The sequence below is a fragment of the Chionomys nivalis genome, chromosome 13 (genome assembly GCF_950005125.1).
Source record: "Chionomys nivalis chromosome 13, mChiNiv1.1, whole genome shotgun sequence".
Lineage (NCBI taxonomy): Eukaryota > Metazoa > Chordata > Mammalia > Rodentia > Cricetidae > Chionomys > Chionomys nivalis.
Window position 1 is genome coordinate 39,658,266 of NC_080098.1, and position 19,491 is coordinate 39,677,756.

Consider the following 19,491-nt stretch of genomic DNA (forward strand, 5'->3'; position numbering starts at 1 on the left):
TACATAACTTGTCCAAATGCTGAAAATGAGAGACTATCTGCACTAATCGCCCTTAACACCATCACCCAGGAGACATGTGGTAGCGGTAGATAAGAGCCAGAAGGAGAGGACTACTTTGAGGTGCCTCTTTGGGTCATGCTATGTCTACTGAACTCATAAGTTCACAACCAGTAGTGGTTGCCAACACAAGATAAAGCCAGCCCCAGTTCTGGCATAAATGGTCCACCCATTACTGAGTCACTGTTGGCAGTTGGTCATTGACTGAGGGATTGTGAATTATTCTCTTTTGAGGATGTGGCAGCTGGTAGATTTCCTGTACTCTGGCTGATGCCCTACCACAAACACATCAATGCCACCTGAACATATTGGCACTTTTCTTTCTTTCTTTTTCTTTCTTTTTTTTTTTTTTTTTGCTTAGGGGATGATCAATAAAATAAAAGAAGAAGATAATGAAGTTTTGATGGAAAACTGTTGGAGGTCATGGGGGAAGTTAGAAATAAGGAATAAATGGCAGGTAGATATAATCATATTTCATTATATATATTCATATATATATATGTATGAAATCCTCAAGATAAGATTATTAATGAAAGTATACTTGGTGTTTCAGAGAAAGCTCATTTGTTTGTGAAAGAAAAACACATTCTTACAAAGCATCTGTATGCTGTTAATATCAGCAAATTACTTCTGAGAAAATTGTGGGAATCCTGTTGCCTGAATTTATACTTGATATCTATTAACGTAAAAACTCAATTGTCGTGAGTTATTCCATAAGCAGATCAGCATTTCTGGAAGGTTCCTGCAGGATCCTTCACTCTAGTTTCAGCAGGAGCACTATAATATTGAGCATCATCTTAGTCCACAAAAGGTTACAACATTCAAGCCAATTCACTCTAGTGCCAACTGCCAAGGTCACTTGTTGGGTTTTGATGGGTGGTATTATGCGGAAGCATATTTAGAACAGAAATGAGCAAGTACTGAAGCATTTATTGCTATTTCTCGGCAGCCTTTATATGCCAGGAGCTGAGCTAGGCCATTAGGAAACTTCAAGAAGAGAACAGATAAAGTCACTGCTATTAAAGATCCTTACATCCCACACCAAATCAGAATGCAATACACAGGTAAATTATATTGTCTTCTCTAAAAATTCAAGAGCTATGGAAATGCAGGTAAGTGAGGAGCAATACATCAGTGTGTATGCACACGAGGACACTTGAAGAGCTGAGTTATCAAGTTCTGCTCCTTAGCAGAGCTATAATCCTCAAGATAAGACTACAGTAGAGAAAGAAAGTAGAGCAAAGGAAACATTGTTTAAGACAACAAACATACATGATAATGGAATCCTTTTATTTCCAAAGGAAAATGTGTTGATTCATCATAAGGCTGATAATCAGGTCTACATCCAGATAGGAGAAGGAGGGCTGGCATACACAAGTGGGATGATTGACTTGAGGAGGAGCTGGACAGCTCATCTCAGGTAGTAGGTAGAGATTAAGTTCCCTATAGGTAAATGTCCATCAAATGAATTCATATCTGAGAGCACATAAGCATTGAATCTTTAGGACACTGGAGAAAAGGGGATGAGCCATCTGACATTACTCTTGCTTTGGGTAAGCTTTACTTTAGTTTACAGAAGTATTTCTTTTGACCGTTCAATCAATAATCAAAATAAACAGTCTTTAAACAATGCTACTGATTTCCAGCCTCATGATGCAATTTTCTCTTATAGTTTCTTCAGTTTGGTGTATGAGTATACACTAACCACAATTAATATATTTAGAAAAGTAAGTGATTTCTGTGCCTCCTCTTGACAGCAGTAATTCCCAACTGGTCTCTCCAAGCGCAATGAAAATATAAGAGATATTACTGAAAAGGACAAATAATATACCAAGTGCCATGAAATTCGCTGTAACTATCTGTGAGTCTTTGTTTAAATGCTTGAGGTGTACTCAGTTCACAATAGTCATAGCAAAATAAGTTGCTCACTATGTTCTGAGTGAAGACTGTCTCTGCAGGAGTGGATGGGTTATTGGCTTGAGTTGTGCTCCCGGTTTAGAGGATATGTGTTGGAAAGAGCCTGGAGAGGCAGGTGGGGTGTAAGATCCCTAGGTAGGTCACAATGGTTTGTTTTTATAATGTGTATGTATGTATGTATGTGAGTTTTATGTAATCTTGACAATGTCCTTAAAAATTATAACCCATCAAGGTTGTCAACAACATTGGCTCCTATGAAAGAGAGCATAGAATGAATGTGTATAGGTCTGGCATAAATAAGTAAGACTAAGCCTCCATATATAACTTATTTGAGAGCTGGGTGATGGGTTCCTAAAGAGCAAAAGAGTTAAAAGTACAATAAACAAACACCACCACCCACCTGTGAGAAAAGTTGGGCAACTTCTCTCTAAATGCCCCCGAGCATAGGGACTGTGTCATGTTGGTACCACAGGCTGAGAATTAGGCTTCTACGGGATGACCATCAGAGATGGTTATAAATCTGAGTAAATAAGCTGCGGTCGGTTTCAGGTTTGTAGCTATTCTATTGCTTCATCTGGATGGGAGTCACCCTGCAATCCCATTGTTGACCCTTCCATTGGAGTGACAATCTAAACAAAAGATGCCTTACCAGAAATCTCTTTGGCAATTGTCTGAAACCTGGAGCCAGGACGCTAGTCAATGGATGTTCCCATAGCATAATGGATGCAATGGAGAGAGGACAAAGTTTCCGACAAGCATCGGGTGGGGATCTTTTAAAACTGCTGATCCCCTGCATTCTACTTTGGCTTCTGAACTCAGTCACACATTTGACTTGTGCCCCTAAAGAGTCATCCTGTGATGGAATCCTAGTCTGATTTTCCACAGAGACAGGAGATATGATAACTCCTTAATTGACTATGAATTTGACCATGAACGCATTGTTGATTATGAGTCTTTTTTTTTTTTTTTTTTTTTTTTTTTTTGGTTTTTCGAGACAGGGTTTCTCTGTGGTTTTGGAGCCTGTCCTGGAACTAGCTCTTGTAGACCAGGCTGGTCTCGAACTTACAGAGATCCGCCTGCCTCTGCCTCCCAAGTGCTGGGATTAAAGGCGTGCGCCACCACCGCCCAGCTATGAGTCTTTTAAGGCAGCTTGTGATTTTTAAGTTTCCCAGCCCCACTGGACTACCACAGACAAAAGATGAAGGTGTTTGTTTTTGAAATGTTCTTCAAGAAGAGCTTTGCCAATTATAGATTGTATCAACTTGATTTACAGAGTGACCTATAATTATCATTTTGCTGTATATATGAGAAAATGAAAGATATGCTATGAAACTTTCATTTTGGGAATTAGGATAATTACTTTTCTGCTGTTAATATTCATACTTTCTAGTTCCCTCAGCCAGTAAATTTTCAGATCAGTTTAATGTCTCCCTTATCTATTGTTATGTTTCCTGTACACCTGCATCAATTGCCCCTATGTGCCCCTGGACTCTTTATTACTGCAATATTTAAAACCATAAAAAACTCTCTGAATAGCTTGTCTGTGCATTTGATACTTAGAAGTACAAATGAAAAACAAGGATGCATTATAAATGCCAACGGAGGTTATTTGGGAACTTTGGTATGTTCCTTATGAAAAGATTCTGCATTATGGCATGGACCAGAATTCAGTTCATTTACTTATTAATTACGGAAGAGAGGTCCATGGCTACAGCATGGATATGGCAGTCAGAAGACAACTTTTAAAATTTGGTTCTTGCCTTCCCCTTGTTGAGGCTGGATCTGTTGCTAAGCTTTGAACGCAAGTTGCTAAGTTTTGGCCAGCAAGCTTCCAGGTGAATCTCTTGTCCCTCCCTCCATCTCAACATAAGAGTGCTGGGACTATAGATGTGTACCACTCTGTTTATTTAGATCCCAGGGGTCAAACTTAGCTTGGCAGGCTTGCTGGATTGGTACTTTTACCCAGTGAGCCATCTTAATTCCATTAAGCATTGAGAAGACATTCACTCTTGGTGTAGTTGAACCTTTGAGAGGTACTGAGTAGGGTAGTGTTAGTGACATAGAGCACATACTGAACTCATGAAACATGGCAGGCACATTCTGCTAGGACTTTCATGGACCTCACTGCTTAGCCTTTGTTATTGCTCAAGGAAGTCCTCCGATCACCTTCATTTTGCAGAACAGAATTAAACAGGTTAAATGAAATGCTCAAGGTTGTATGGCTAGAAGAAATTATATTTTACTTATCCATTTTACTTTTAAAATGTTTGAGATTATAATATAATTAGAGTATTCCTCCCTTCCCTTTCCTCCCTCAAAACCCTCCAGTATACCCCTTTAATCTTTTTCAAGTTTGTGACCTTTTCTTCAATTGTTATTGCATACATATATGTATATACACATGTATCCCTAGATATAGCCTCCTCAGTCTATATAATGTTACTTGTATGTTTGCTTTTGGGCCTGACCATTTGCTATTGGATAACCTATGGGAGTTCTCTTCTTTGGGGAAGATTATTTCTCCCACTCTCAGTATTCCTTGGTTGCTATAATTCTTCGTGTAAAGTTGAGGCTTCATGAGCTTTTTCCCATCTACTTTGGCATTTCCGTTGTTATTGAGCTTGTTCAGCTCGCATTTGGGCAGTCATGTTGGTGAGACGATACGTGAAGCTTCTGCCATTACTAGAAGGCACAATCTCACAGCAAACTCCCTAATCTTTTGGCTCTTATAATCTCACCTATCCCCCCACCCCCCACACTAACAATGTTCCCTTAGGTGTGAGATTGTTTTGTAGATATATCTATCGGGACAGAGTTCCACAATTTTGTGTTTTGATTGGTTGTGCCTTACTGTAGTAGTCTCCGTCTGTTGAAAAGAGAAGTCTTGTTTTTGAGGGATGAAGGGTACATTTATCTTTGGGCACAGGAGCAAATGTATAGATTGTTGTTGGGGAGGATACTGAGTTACCACTGAACTGAAACTGACCTGAATGCCTCCTCTATGAGGACTAGCATTCCCAAAGACCCTATACAAACTTCCAAAGTAGGAGGAAGCCAACAGTCCCACCCAGCTAAGAAGCCTATGAACCAGAGTTCATATGTTAAAGCCATGCAATGTGATCAAAGCACCTTGTCATGATGCTATACAAACTACATCGTTTAAACTCCATGGAATCATGAGCTTCTGAGAAAAGCAAGTAATCAAGTGATAAACAAGTAATTTTGGTATCTTCAGTTATAATTGAGGGCTGTATGAGAACATAAGGACCGCTGCCCTCAGCTCTGTTTTCCCCATTGTCAACAACTGACTCTGCTAGACATCCTTCATTGCCGTCTCCCACTTCTTCACAGCTACAGCTCAGCACTTGGGCACACATAGGGCTTAAATAGCCCAGACCCCCTAAAGTCAAACAATAAATTTCTGTCTACTAGATAGATGCTTTTTGGGGCAAGTTTTCTGCTTCTGTGCCCAGTTTCTCATTTCTAAAAGGGAAAAAGTCCCTTTCTAAGACTCTAAAATGCCACGGAGTTGTTGAGAAATAGCAGAGCCATGCCATTGGGTGAAGTTCCTATAATAAAGGAACGACCCAGTAGTGTCAGACTTCGTAATTATATTCCCATATTAACGGCCTCTATAGAGGACACTGTTCAATCATGAACTTTGTTTTTTTTTACCAAATCTATATGTGGGGTGCTAATCTTCAGGACCTAGGAATGTGCCTGTGTTTTGGGATAATATCGTTATAGTTGTAGATGAGATTAATGATGTCATGTGGGTGAGTCCTAACCCAATATGGTCAGTGCAACTATGAGAGGAGGCCAGGAATGTCGGAATACATGTACACTGTGAGGATGCACTGAGCGTGGCTCCTTCCTTCTAAGCCTAAGAGAAACAAAACTTTTAAAAGCTTGGGCTCCCTTCTTCCAGATCTGGAGACCTGTGTGGTTGCGACTCCATGCTATGGGTTTTTTGTTTGTTTGTTTGTTTGTTTGTTTTAAATGGGAACCCTGGGAAGATAGCTTACAGTTCGACTGTAACTGGCAGCTTTAGGAGCATTTTAGATGCTATGTTGTGATTGGAGAAATGACAGACAAGGCATATTCTTTTTCCTTGTTAATGCATTTCCTTACCTTGACACAGCAGTTGTTTTTATAGAGCTTTCAAGGCTATTTAGTTTAGTCATGAAAGGATGTGGTAGGTAGAGCTGTCATCCATATGAGCAGTAAAGGACACAAAACAAGAAGATTTGAGGAGAGCTATTCCTGGGGGGAGGCTCCTTTTGAGTTTCCTTGGATTTCACCCGCCCTCCTCTAATCTACTCAATGTGCTCTAGATAGTAAAGAATTGTTGAAAAGATATTTAAATCATGTCCTTACATCTTACAACTCAAGTCTCTCTTTTCTCCCCCAACAAATGTGTGTGCATACTAAATAAAGGATCAGAAACCCATGAGATCATATCGTCCAGCTGTTTCTCACTGGCAACTGTGATGACTTCATTGGTTAGCTTTTATGCAAGCTCTTAATACACATGTTTATGAACTCAAGGTAATTTATCTAAGGTAAATTAATAGAGAGATCATACAAATGACTATAAATTAGCTTTTTATGTTTTGCAATAGGTACAAAATATGTTTAATTTTATTTCCGATTTTATGTATTCTTTAAGTTAATGATGAAAATTGGGCCACAGATACTAGAGACAGTTGCAAAAACAAGTTATTTTCTTTGGTCTCTCTCTGTTCCACGTTCATCCTGGCATCTCTGTAGATCCGGAACTATGATTTCAAATATCATTCACTCCTGGTTCTTGTCTGTCTTAGATCTTCTGCATTAGACTAACCCAACACTGAGTCATTTTAACATTGCTCATGTATGTGTTGTATACAGGGATGACCACTGGAATTCAACAACATATCTGGGAGCCTTAGTGTTTGCCAAAGAATAGTCAAACAATTAGAGAAACTAAGTTATGGAAATTGGGTCCATATTTTCAGTATTTTATGTGAACTTTACACATGAGCATGGCATGTACATCACTCCTGCCCCTCTCCCCACTCCTTGTGTGACCCGGACCTCCCTCACAAATTCATATCTCTTCCCTAATTATTGTTGTTATCTGTATAAGCATATGAGAATATATATACCCAACACTGAGTCATTTTAACATTGCTCATATGTATGTTGTATATAGGGATGACCACGGGAATTCAACAGCATATCTGGGAGCATTTCCCTGAAGGACATTTATTCTCCCTCTGCAGCAGTCATGACCACATGTAGGGTATAATTGGTACTATTTTTAATTTAGTTTTGCCTTATGTGCATGAATGTTTTGCTTGTGTGAATGTCTGTGTATCACTTGTGTGCCTGGTGTCTGCAGTGTCCAGAAGAGAGTGCCAGATCTCAGAGAGTTGTGAATTGCAATTTAGGTGCTGGGAATTGAGCCTGGGTCCTCTGAAAGGGCAGCTAGTACTCTTAACCACTGCAACATCTCTACACCCCCAGACTATGGTTCTTAATGACAGCTTCTGTTGCCATATAGTGCTCAATGTGAGATAAGAGATGCACCACCTCTTTAGCCTTTGAAATATTGTTTCACAATTTAGCAGCACCCAAATTTGTCTTAGGGAGCACTCAATTTCTAGCTCCCTGTGGGTGCTTGTATCATGCACTACTCTAGAGTACTTGATCACACGGGGATCCAGATATCATTACTTGTTAACTTCCTAATAGCCACAGTACTGATTAACGCCTCATTAAGTCTCAATTCTTTGATAATATTACTTCATTTAAATCTCAAAAGGGATAAGCACGTTTTATTAACATTGCTTTTATGATTGAGTTAACTTTCATGAACTCTTATAAATCATAGCCAATTCTAATTTTGATGTATGACTTCAACCATTTTCAAGTGAGAAATGTCAGTAAAGGGCAAAAATAATAAGGTTAATGATGGGAGTTCATGTAGGCCTTTCCTCATGGATGAGATGTAGAATCTGAAATCACACTGAGAAGTTCTGTCTTCTGAGGTTCAGGTTTCATGTACCCGTTATTACTGTGGGCTTCACACAAAAGCCCTTTCCTAGATGCCAGGTAACAACTTAATTAGAGAGGTGGTTTAATGTAAACTATTTTCTATGGGTGAAATATATACATATATGTATACAGTACTATGAATGACACTTTATTTAGTCATTTCTTTACATCTGAAACTGGGAATTTGAAATAAACACACCTGCAATGAGCTTCTTGAACATGCCACAGGCCATTTTGACTTTGTGCTCCACAGTTTTCTGGGCTTTCTGTCTAAATGAAACTTTAGAGCTGGCTGCCTTCCAATTTCACACAGATACTCTTATCCATAATTTTGCTTGCAAAGACCAAGTCCTCAAGGATGGCATCGGGCATTGCAATCAAGGTGCTGCTTCAGGATGCTTTTGTTTTGATGTTTTCATGGCTTTCTTGACTTGGTTTAGGCAGAAACCTCCTTTAAGTGATGAAGACTACATGTTTCCCAATTCACACACTAGCTGAACTTGAACTTTCTGAAGTGATTTCTGCTGAAGGACTGGTACAAAAATTATGATAACTTTCCAACCACCACCAACTTCAGTTTCCTCAGTGAAGATGAGATTGAGTTCCTACAGCTGCACCTTGAGATATGAGTCCATCTCTACCCCGAGCAGAGCCTGAGAGAGCCCCAACTCACACTTACTTATGCAGCTTCCTGAACTTCACAATCCTTATGCTTCAGCTGAACATACCCTTGTTCTTATGTAGTATCTGCTTAGAAAGAGGCTTTTTTTTTTTTGGTAGTAAAAGTTACCTGAAAAAATAAATCAGTTATTATATTGGTCATATTTACTAAGATAATTCAATAATTACTGTTTTTAAATAGATATTAAGCTCCTGTCACCTTAAGGTAATTTTTAGACTTGCATAACTTTATTAATAACATCTTTTAGATCTTTTTTTCTAAGGTCAGTGAGGGATAAGTGATTCATATCCCTAGACCTGGATGTCATGCATAAGGTAGTTTATAAAAACAGTTCCCAAATGATGTAGGACTGGCTGGTGCCCTATGGAGTCATTAAGTCTGCACATTTTTGTTTATAGCCATGTCAACTTAATACCTAAACTATGGCTTCTTTTTTCCTGAAAAGAAATAACTGAGATAAAACCAAGCTAATAAAGTCATTCTTTATTGACTCTTGCAGCTTGGGGTATAAGTATTTACTATGGTTAATTCCACATATATTTTTAATTTTTCGATGTTACTTTTCAAATGCTTTTATTATACTTTAGTGGATACCTGGTTCTGAAATCAAAAACCTAGAAGTCTGCCAAAGGGCATGGCAGCTCCTATCGTCCTCTCACTTCATAGAAAGCCCACCTGTCACTACCAGAGTATATAATGATATTTAATTAGTGGCATTTTTTCTTAGGTATTTTTCTTAGGTATTTCCTGGACAGTGGCAGCTGTCCGAGGTCCTGAAAACTCTTATGAATGGAATTGTTTTGAAGCCTTGTCTGGGTACCAGTCACTCCGCACAATGCTGCACTCCCTGACAGATATGCAAATGATTAATTAGCTTTTGTTACTCTGGGCCAACATGGTGCAAATCAACTTGAAACACATTGGTTTAAGCATGAAACGTGACTTCCTTATACTAATATCCACTACAGATCTGCTTATTGCGGTGTTTCTCTCTTAGTTTGATTTTTAACTTCAGTCTGACCCTTAGGGGGTGTATTGATGAGATCTGCACACAGGAGAAAGAATCAGGATGCCACAGAACTCATCAAGACTTATTGAGTGAGGCTAGATTCTCAGACCTGTGCAGAGGTCTTTTAATCCATATGTACCTTATGTGTCTGCTAATTTTTGAAACCCCTGTGATGAAAACTTTGCATGTTGGTGATGAGATTTTCTATCTTGTGAGGAGCAGGTTACTTGAGAGGGTGCCTTCTTCTTCCCCATGGGAAGAAGGAATGAGAGAACTTAATTTGGAAGAAAAAGTGGTAAAACTCCTTTAGGCTGTATGTGGGAAAGTGCAACCTGGTAGGCCAGCTGGGCTTGAGAAATATTAGGCAGCTCCTGCCAAACTGAAAATGATTCAATTGAAAAACAAAACTTCTGATTCACATTGGAGCTATATGGAATACTACCATGTTTGGCAGGGCAGGGGACTTTGTAGGTGGCAGATCCTTCTTGGGTCTTGTCCAAAAAAGAACATTGCTAAGAAATTCAGATGCCTTCATTGTAATAGATTCCTTTTCTCTACTGTTTATATGAGGTCTGAAAGACTGTGATCAAGAGGTGAAAAAATAATCTTAATACCATTTGTTAGAGACTTACATAAAAAATAGTCAAGAAAAGTAAAGTCATATAGTATCATGTAGTACCACAGATGTGGGGATTTAAATATAGTTTCTATACACAGAATAAATTCAAAATTCATGGTTGAGTTATTAAAGTGACAGTTCTCAGAGGAATTTTGAATAGCTTCAGATTCAATGAAATCTGAGCAGTGGGTAAGAGCTTTTTCAACTTAAATCAAAGAGAAAATGTGTTGAAGTTTGGGATCTGTGAGGATGCAGAGGGAGCATGGGAGAAAGTGAAGGGATCATTAGAAATGAATGGAGAAAACAAAGACAGGAAAAACACAGTACACTGGAAGCAAACCAAGGGAAAGCATTTTCCAGAAGAGCAGCATGCCACTGCTGCAAAGGTGTCCTTGTGTTACAGGGAAACCAGGAAAGGAGAGTGGTGAAGGACAGCCACTAGCTGGACTATTACAGAACGGGACTGAATCACAGGAGAGGGCTATGACTCTATGCTTTTCCACTTAAAAGCTGCCAAAAGCCAAGTCTTAGAAACATTAAACAGTTCTGCTAGACCACACACCCTCAGAGATCCTGGCATATATTATATATGAATACAAAATGAGGGTGGATATATCTAGATGAAGAATCTAACAATTATAGTTATCTACTATTCACCCACAGTAATGATGTAGAGAAATTTTAGCATGTATATGAACCTACCCTATGATATGCTGTAGGTGAAGAATCTTTGTACAACGCCTTTTGCATTTTGGAATCTGGCAGAATTTTAGATGGAGCTCCATGTGGTTGTTACTGAAAGATTTGCATGACCTTATAGGGAAAATTAAAACTGTTAATAACTGAGAAAGAAGAAAGTCATTTAAATTAGCTCTGGGATTCTGCTTAAATTGAACTCATCTATTTAAGCTAGTATTGTACAGCCTGAACTTTTCCTCACTGTTACATTAAAAAATAATCTCTTCTGAGAATCTCACTTCATTAAAAAAAAAACATTATTGTTTTCTGTTGGCAAGATTAATCCAGTGTATGGAGAGGAGCATGAATAATTTAAATTTCTTCCTTGTTTTGAAAGAAAAGGCAGTGGCTTAATTGTGGTCCTCATCTGACATACTCTGTTCCATGAGTGTTTGGGAGATGAATGCTCTTTCCTGCTACTCATTTGCTATTTCCAATACTCTGAACAATCCTGGTGACTCATGGCCACCATTTTCACAGTGGGTTCTGCATGCTGTTTGCATGAGGGGCTGAGAGTAAAGCATCTTTCATGGTTAGTAAGGCTTCCTTCATCTCTGTGGCCCTGGAGAACCACAAACAGTAGAGATAGCATCTGAGATCCAGAGGCGTCTGTGAAGTTCTGGCCTAATGACTGTGTGTGCCATTCTTCTCTATGAGTCCTGGAGAAGCCACTGATGCAGCCCTGATTTTCCACTCACCTCGTTTGAGAAGCGTGGCATTAAGGAACTGAAATCCTCCTAAACTGTACCTTTTAGAACTTCCAGCTTCACATTGCTCTTCATTCAAATCAGTTCAGGAAAATCAAATGTCTCAGTTCAGACTTGATTCCCTCTAACCCCTAAGCTCTGATGTGAAACCTGGCTTCTCTCAACCCTGTCCCATCTCTTTCCAATGTTCAAGCTTCCGTTATCTTTTAACTATTTGCTTTGTCCTTAACATTTCCAGTTTGTTTTCTTATCTGAATGTTTCTGCAAATTCCAGTAATGCTTCTCCACTCAGTAGCTCCATTGGATCTTTTGTTGCTGTATTTCTGCCTTCGCTGCAGGTCAGCATTCTCAGTGCTCACTGACTTGTTTAATTGGGCAGTTTGGAGTACATTCCGACAAGGTCACGCCATCTCCACGGCTCTCTGCCGAAATGGTTCTCTCTTTTGGAAATGTAAAAATGAGCTGTATTGTGAGTTTCTGTCACCCTGCGACCCAGGTCAAACAAACAGCCCCATCTGGAACACTGTGGGACACAAGGTGAAAGAAAGACATGTCAAGGCTGTATGATGACTTCCAGCGTAGCAATGCATGGCACTTCTACTCACATCCCGTGGCCCAAGAGAAGTCCCATAGCCAATTCTGATGGTACTAAAGTTGAAATTACTACGTTTTTAAAAGAATTACGATAGATCAGAAATAATAAAATCTCTCAAGTCTATATTTTGAATCTTTCAATACTTTCTCCTCTTTTGAGAGGAATATAGACTAAATTTTCTGAAGCCATGAGTTATATCAAACCTGTATATATCATCTTTTCTCATTTATACACATTTGTAGTCTATATGTCTGTAGATGAGGCTCAGAAGAAGATTAACAATGACTTATTATATCTCCTAAGATCATGCAACCTCAGCAAGCTATTTTTCTTCTTTCTTGTCTTCAGAACCTTCATTTTCTTCCGCTTATCTAATTCACCACAGTGAGTGCTCCCACACTTTGGAATTATTATAAGATAAAGTTTATCGGAATGCAAGGGTGGTGATAAAATGGTGTGAAGCATACACAGCATGGATACTTTCACTTATGTTTTTGTGAGGGAGAGATCCAGGCACAAGTTAAAACATGGGATTATTTACAGAATTTTCCATTATGTGCTTTTGGACCAGGATTAGCTATGGGTTATGGATTCTTTAAAAGTGAAGTTGTAATGGTCTCCTGTATTTAGATTTGGATTTTAGTGGGGAAGTTCCTTTCTCAAGGTTTTGTCTTGGCATTCCTTCTGCTTCTCTGTCCTGTGGCTTCTTTGGGAGCTCATTACTTTCCACCTCATCTCCCATGTTTATCCTTGTAGCTTCTCTGTGGAATGCTTTGCTACTGTAACTGTCTTGTTTTAGAATTTCACCCATTTTCCTCCTAGGTTTCTGCAGTTTGCCTTCACACTCTGGTTCTAGATGACTCATTTAGTCATGGAACCCTGAGGATGTTTATTTGAACCATGTCAATACACTGAAACGGAGGTCCCTTATGTAGAGCCTGACTAATTCCTTCTTCCATTCTGATTAAAATTCATTCACTCCAAGAAATACAGTAACTTTTTTCTCTATTATTGACAGTATGCAGAGTTGCAAAAAATAGCCCTAGATTAACTCAAAAACACACTTTCCCTGCACGTTACATAGATCACCAAGAAACAATGTCACTCTTTATGTATTCTGTTGGTAGGGTGCACCTTGAATCAAACATGGTCTTCAGGGAAATCTTTTTTTTTTTTCAGAGTGTGTTTGAATTAATTGCTGTCTATATTTAAAGATGATGGACATTTCATATCTCCAAGTACTTTGAATGGGTATTTAGTGCTAAATGCCATTTATATGTGATATACGTATTTTGCTTAGATATTTTAGGTTTTTATTAGATGATAATTTATAATCATATGCCTAATCATTTGATTGATTTGTTGAGAGAATATGACTGCTGTAATTATTCCCATAAAACTTAAGGTGGAAAGGTTCTTTTTGCAAGTTTGTTACATGGTCCTGACAAAAATGTGTATAGTGTGTATGTTCTCAGAAATTTTTGGTTGCTCAGTCACATGCCTCAGCAGTCACCTTTTCACAGGATACTGGACTGACTTAACAACAGCCAGCTACCATTCTGAACAGAGGTGATAAAAATGGTTTTGCTATTTCCAGGTGTGAAAATTTAAAAAAAAGCAGATGTATATAGGAGTCTTTCTACTGGTGGTTCTTAAAGAATGAAGGGTCTGTCTGCTATACCCCACTTTCTACTTAGCAAAATCTTCTTTGTCTTTTTTTTTCTCTGAATAACACCTGTGTAAATACTGAGACTAATGGGCATATCATCTTGTTCAGTCTGTGCTTACACACATATATTTTTTCAGTAACAAGGTTCTAGCAATGATAACCAAATCTTATCACTTCTTCATATTTGCATGGAAAATATAGACAAGATGTTTAGCATCTCTGTACTTGTGTGTTTTTCAGGCAGAGGGTACCAGACTTCAGCGAGAACTCCGAGGATATTTAGCAGCAATCAAAGGTAATATGTATGTGTGTTATTTATCGCCCGTTTCCAAGCACAAGTTGTTCTTGGAATTTGTAAGAGACAGGAGTGAGTGTTAATGAGTTGAGAGCTCCACTTGGCTTCCTGGCAAGTAGCATATTAGAACACAGGTGTTTCATTCCACCCCCTTCCAGTTTCCATTGAAATGATAATCAGAATAGTCAAGGACAAATCTACTTCTGCCCTTCAGCCACAAACTAAAAATAAATGCCACCCATATGCCAGGGGTTTCTACGAAGGCTTGTTAGACAGAGTGAATGGGAGGCTTTATTGAAGCAAATCTGCAGCTGGCATTTCTTCTGAGGGAGCTAAGTCCCAAGGTACAATACTCACAGACTCAAGTAAGAGCTCTCTCACTATGACGAGCAAAAAGTTGCAGGAGAAGCAGGTGGTGGCTGGGTACCAGGGAACACAAGTCTGTGACTTGCAAAAAGAAAAAGGAAAACAAAGCCCAACTGCTTATAAAGTTGTGCCAGTGAGCAATCTAGGGAACAGAGCGGTTTCTGACCTTTGCTGTGCAATCCAGGAGGCTAATAGAAGGGGGTAGAGAGTGAATGCGGGCTGCCAGGCTACTCTCCACTCATCACCAGGTGTCCCTCTCTGGGTCCAAGCCAAGAGCACCAACAGACTTGATGCTCCATAGAGCAGACCTCACCATGAGTGGAGAAAGGATGAAGCATCTTACATGGAGTTATGGGAAAGCTCTCCAAACACTGAGAAAAACATGGAATGCCCAATTCATACTTCATTACTTCCCAATTCAGATAGAGATTTAACATGCACATACAAAAAGTTTCAGTATGAGATTAAAACATAAAGTATTTAGTCCCCATTTTTGGGTGAATGGGGTCTTTTCAAGATACCCCAAAAGACATAAACTAAGAACCAGAGATTTTCCCATGTAAACCTGTATTTAAAATTACCAAAAATGATGACATTTTATTCAATGCAAGTGAACTAAGATATAAAGAGCTAAGTAAGTAAACTAAATGATGAATGGTTTATTTTTAGAAATGAACAAAATGTTTGGAGAGAAATTTAGCTAGAGGAGAATTAAACGGGGGAGGTGAGGCAGGAAGATCATAAGATCATAAGGAAGATCAAACCTATCCTAATGAACACTGAGCAACTTAGTGAAAGTGTCTCAAAAAAAAAAAAAGTAAAAGGGGTTAAGGACAGATGACATAGTTTGGTGGTGGAATACTTACTTGCTTAGTTAAGGTGAAACCTTAGGTTCAGGTTCCAGCGCTGCAAAACTAAAACAAACAAACAAATCAAAAACCAAAACAAAAGAGAAAAGAACTTCTGATGGACATGACATGAAAAATCTTCACCTTCAGGACTCACCAAAGTATGATTTAAAAAATGACACAGGAGATGCCATCCCTACAATTCTGGTTATTCAAGGACACAAGAAAATTTTTTTTCTGTTAAGATTGCTTTCTTGGAAAGCAATTTGGCAGAGGCTTTTAAATGAGTATTCCTTCAGTTTTTACACGTACCTTTTGACAAGTCCTTCACTTCTACGAAGGTATCCTTGTAGTTCATTGTGAGTGTGTAAAACTGATTATAAAGATCTTGATAAATGATAAAGTACTGAGAATGTTATTAATAAAAAAACTATCCATAATGTTAATAATCAATAAAATTTATTTTTAAATAGAAAGATATATAAGCTTTTTACTTGCCAGGCATGCACTTTCAATCTTTGTGACATCACTGTGTGGCAGATACCTCTATTGTCTGTATTTTAAAAATATTTTCTTTATCTTTTAATTATATGTTTGCTTACATATCTATATGGGGGTATATGCATGAGTGTGGGTGCTTGAGGTTCACCCAACCTCAATGGTGTGAGGGCCATTATTTACATTCAATTGTCAGGGAGATGGGGAACACATAGGCTTATATGTCAAATTGTATCTGTGTGGATTTTACGCATTCTTCTGCAATACAGGCTATCAACTCAGACCTCTTTAATTTTGTCCTTTTGTACTCCTTGGCGAACCCCGGACTGATTACTATCTGTCCAGATATCCTGTGACTTTTATCAATTTACACATGGTTCCAATCCTTGCTTCACGGCATTAAGTTTTCTCTGCTTCCCTTTGTTAACTCCTGACTGATAATAGCTTAGACACCAACTTGGCTAGGCGGAGTCTTCCAGCAACTGCTTGCTTAATGTTCTAGTCTCATTCATGGGTCACCTTCATGTGAACCCAGCCTTTGCACTTTATCCTCTATGTTTTGCTGGGTCTGGGAATATCCGGAGGAGGAAGTAAAGGGGTGGTGGCTGCAAAGCCCTTGAGCTGCTTTATACCCCTGCTGCTCATACTCACTTCCTATTGTTACTATTATTAATAAGTGAGTGTTTGCAGCCTCCTGATGTGTAAAGAAAACTTAGACCTCATGAAGTCAAAGCTTTCTGAAAGGTTTTATTCAAAACTTTATTCATAGTTTTGAGAGATATTGAGAAAATAACATTTTTACTTGTCTTTTGAAAACCTAAGTTCCACTTGAATCGTAGCCACTTTCAATAATTTTACTGTTTACGTCAAGTAACCACTTTCAGCTTATATATACTGAAGTCCTATTTATACTGTTTCTACTTGCTTTGAATGTACTTTGTTGTTTTTTTGTTTGTTTGTTTGTTTTTTTTTTTTTTTTTTTTTTTTTTTTTTTTTTTGGATTTTTTGAGACAGGGTTTCTCCGTAGCTTTTGGTTCCTGTCCTGGGACTAGTTCTTGTAGACCAGGCTGGCCTCGAACTCACAGAGATCCGCCTGCCTCTGCTTCCCGAGCGCTGGGATTAAAGGCGTGCACCACCACCGCCCGGCTGTACTTTGTTTATTTTTTTATAGAGTGATTCAGGATTAATTTTGCTCTTAGAATTTTGCAGCGTTGTTTATTATCTCAGTGTTCTAGATATTTGTTGTTAGATTCCCTTTATTAAGTGACTAGAGCATGTTGTTGTAGTTCTTAGACTATGATAGTGTTGACTTCTAAGATCTAGTGTTTTGCTACCATTGTGTAAGTAACTGAACATGTGTACTGTGAGAAAGGAGAAAGACTCAGAGCGTCTCAAGGAAGGATGTAGGTGTGCTCTCACAGTTGGTTCAGTGTCAGTTATCAAAGCAAGGGAGAAGAGAGCCATTCCATGTAACAAGAACTGTTTTTCTCCGATGCTAGGCATGCAGGAGGCCTCAATGAAGCTCACCGAGTCACTTCATGAAGTCTATGAGCCCGATTGGTATGGACGGGAAGATGTGAAGATGGTTGGTGAGGTGAGAGCCGGATTGCTATTCATAGAGTTGCTTCCAGAAGACTTCCACTGATCAGCCCACCTACCCCTTCCCACTTCAGGGCAAAGGAAGACTAGATACTCAGAAAGCAGCCTGAGGTCTACTGCCTAAGTCATCCCACACTTGTAGTGTGAGGGGAACTGGATTCCAAACACAATTCCAGAACATTTGAGAAGGGTTGGGTTAAAGATTGCTTTTCTTCAAAATAACAATAGCTCTTTTCTGCTAGATGACATAGGTTGTGACAGATATTTTTGGCGTAGACTTTTTTGGTGTTGTTTTTATGCAGGAGTTCTCCCTTTTATCCTTACCTCCCTTTTAGTCAACACTCTTGGAACCCAGAAGCAAAGGCTCAGAAGACCTCCCATCCTCTGTAGCACAGTTAGTCCATTCAGTAAAATCAACTGAACTCCATGGCACCTTGGGACTTAGAAATACCCTCACACCTAAGCTGAAGACTGGAGCTAGGGGTCAGCTGACCAGCAGGAAGTAAGACAATGGCTGTCACTGCTTTGTGGAAAGTAGAGTGGAACTGTAGTAGGGAGCTGCGGGCCTCTTCCCACAGCCCGGCTCATGGTTGCCTGGCTAGCTTATGCCCCAAAATAACGACACACAAACTCTATTCTTTTAAACACTGCTTGGCCCATTTCTGTTCATGTATGTAGCACCCCAAGGTGCGCTTACCGGGAAGATTCTAGCCTACGTCCATCCTGGGTCAGAGCTTCATCGTGTCTGCTCTGGAGAGGAGAGCATGGCGTCTGTCTCTCAGAGGAGCTGCCCTGCATCTGAGCTCACTTCCTCTTCCTCCCAGTATTCTATTCTGTTTACTCCACCTATCTAAATTCTGCCCTATCAGATGGGCCAAGGCAGTTTCTTTATTAGCCAATGACCTTCCTCCATCATTTCCCCTTTTTCTGTTTAAACAAAAAGGAAAGGCTCTAACATAGCAAAATTACATATAGCAAAACAGTTATCAAGTAAGAATTACAGTTACAATATTTACATCTATTTTATCTTTATCATAACTAAAGAAAACTATAACTATCTATCTATTCTTCAACTCCATCAAAGACTCCAGAAGGATATAATATTACCTAAGCAAACAAGAAATAAGCAACTTTCAAACTCTAGAAATGACAGAGACATCTCGCTGCCTTGACAGTCACCCAAAGTTTCTCTGTACCGTTGGGGCATCCATCTTCGGCCCACAGGCCCATAGTTTCCAGAGACATTTCCATGAAGCAGGAAATTTCAAAGTCAGTTCAGTCACTATCTGCTGTGTCCTGCAGAATGTCTCGCAAACTCCTTCATGAATCAGGAACCCCGAAAGATCATCTCACCTTTAGGCAAGTTCAGCAGTCCTCTCTCTGTGGGTTCTCTGTGTCCAGTTTATGCAACAGTCCAGGCAAGAGCAATTTCTTGCCCAAATGGCTATCAAACTCCATAAGGTGCCTCTTCGATGCCCATCTTCTGCTTGAAGTAGATTGGTGCTGCCAGGAGCAGAGTGTCTCATTGTCATGAAAAACCTTAAGTTATTAAAACATTTAAAATACCATATTCTCTAGCCTTTGAAAGATATGATGAATGCCTATCTGAAATATATGCATGCACATCTAGAAAATCTAACATGACTACAAACTTGACTATTATTGATAATTATCCATTAACAACCTATATACATTACATTTTTAAGTGAACTACACAATCACAATACCTTAATATCAGAAATACATATACATATAATAAAATTGACCTTAAATCTAAATCACTAAAGCAAAATCCATATCAATGCAAATTATTCATACCTATATCATAACCCCCTTTAAATGTAAAAGAACAT

General features: G+C 39.0%; 1 protein-coding gene across 6 annotated transcripts in view; it reads left to right on the forward strand.

The window, feature by feature from the left end:
* Amph (amphiphysin) overlaps positions 1 to 19,491 on the forward strand; it is a 180,195-nt gene that overhangs the window by 90,831 nt on the left and 69,873 nt on the right. For all 6 annotated transcript variants that reach the window (XM_057787207.1, XM_057787208.1, XM_057787212.1 and 3 more), the window contains exons 3-4: positions 14,273 to 14,327; positions 17,539 to 17,633. In XM_057787207.1, coding sequence (XP_057643190.1) covers positions 14,273 to 14,327; positions 17,539 to 17,633 — 150 coding nt within the window. The remainder of the gene's footprint in view (positions 1 to 14,272; positions 14,328 to 17,538; positions 17,634 to 19,491) is intronic.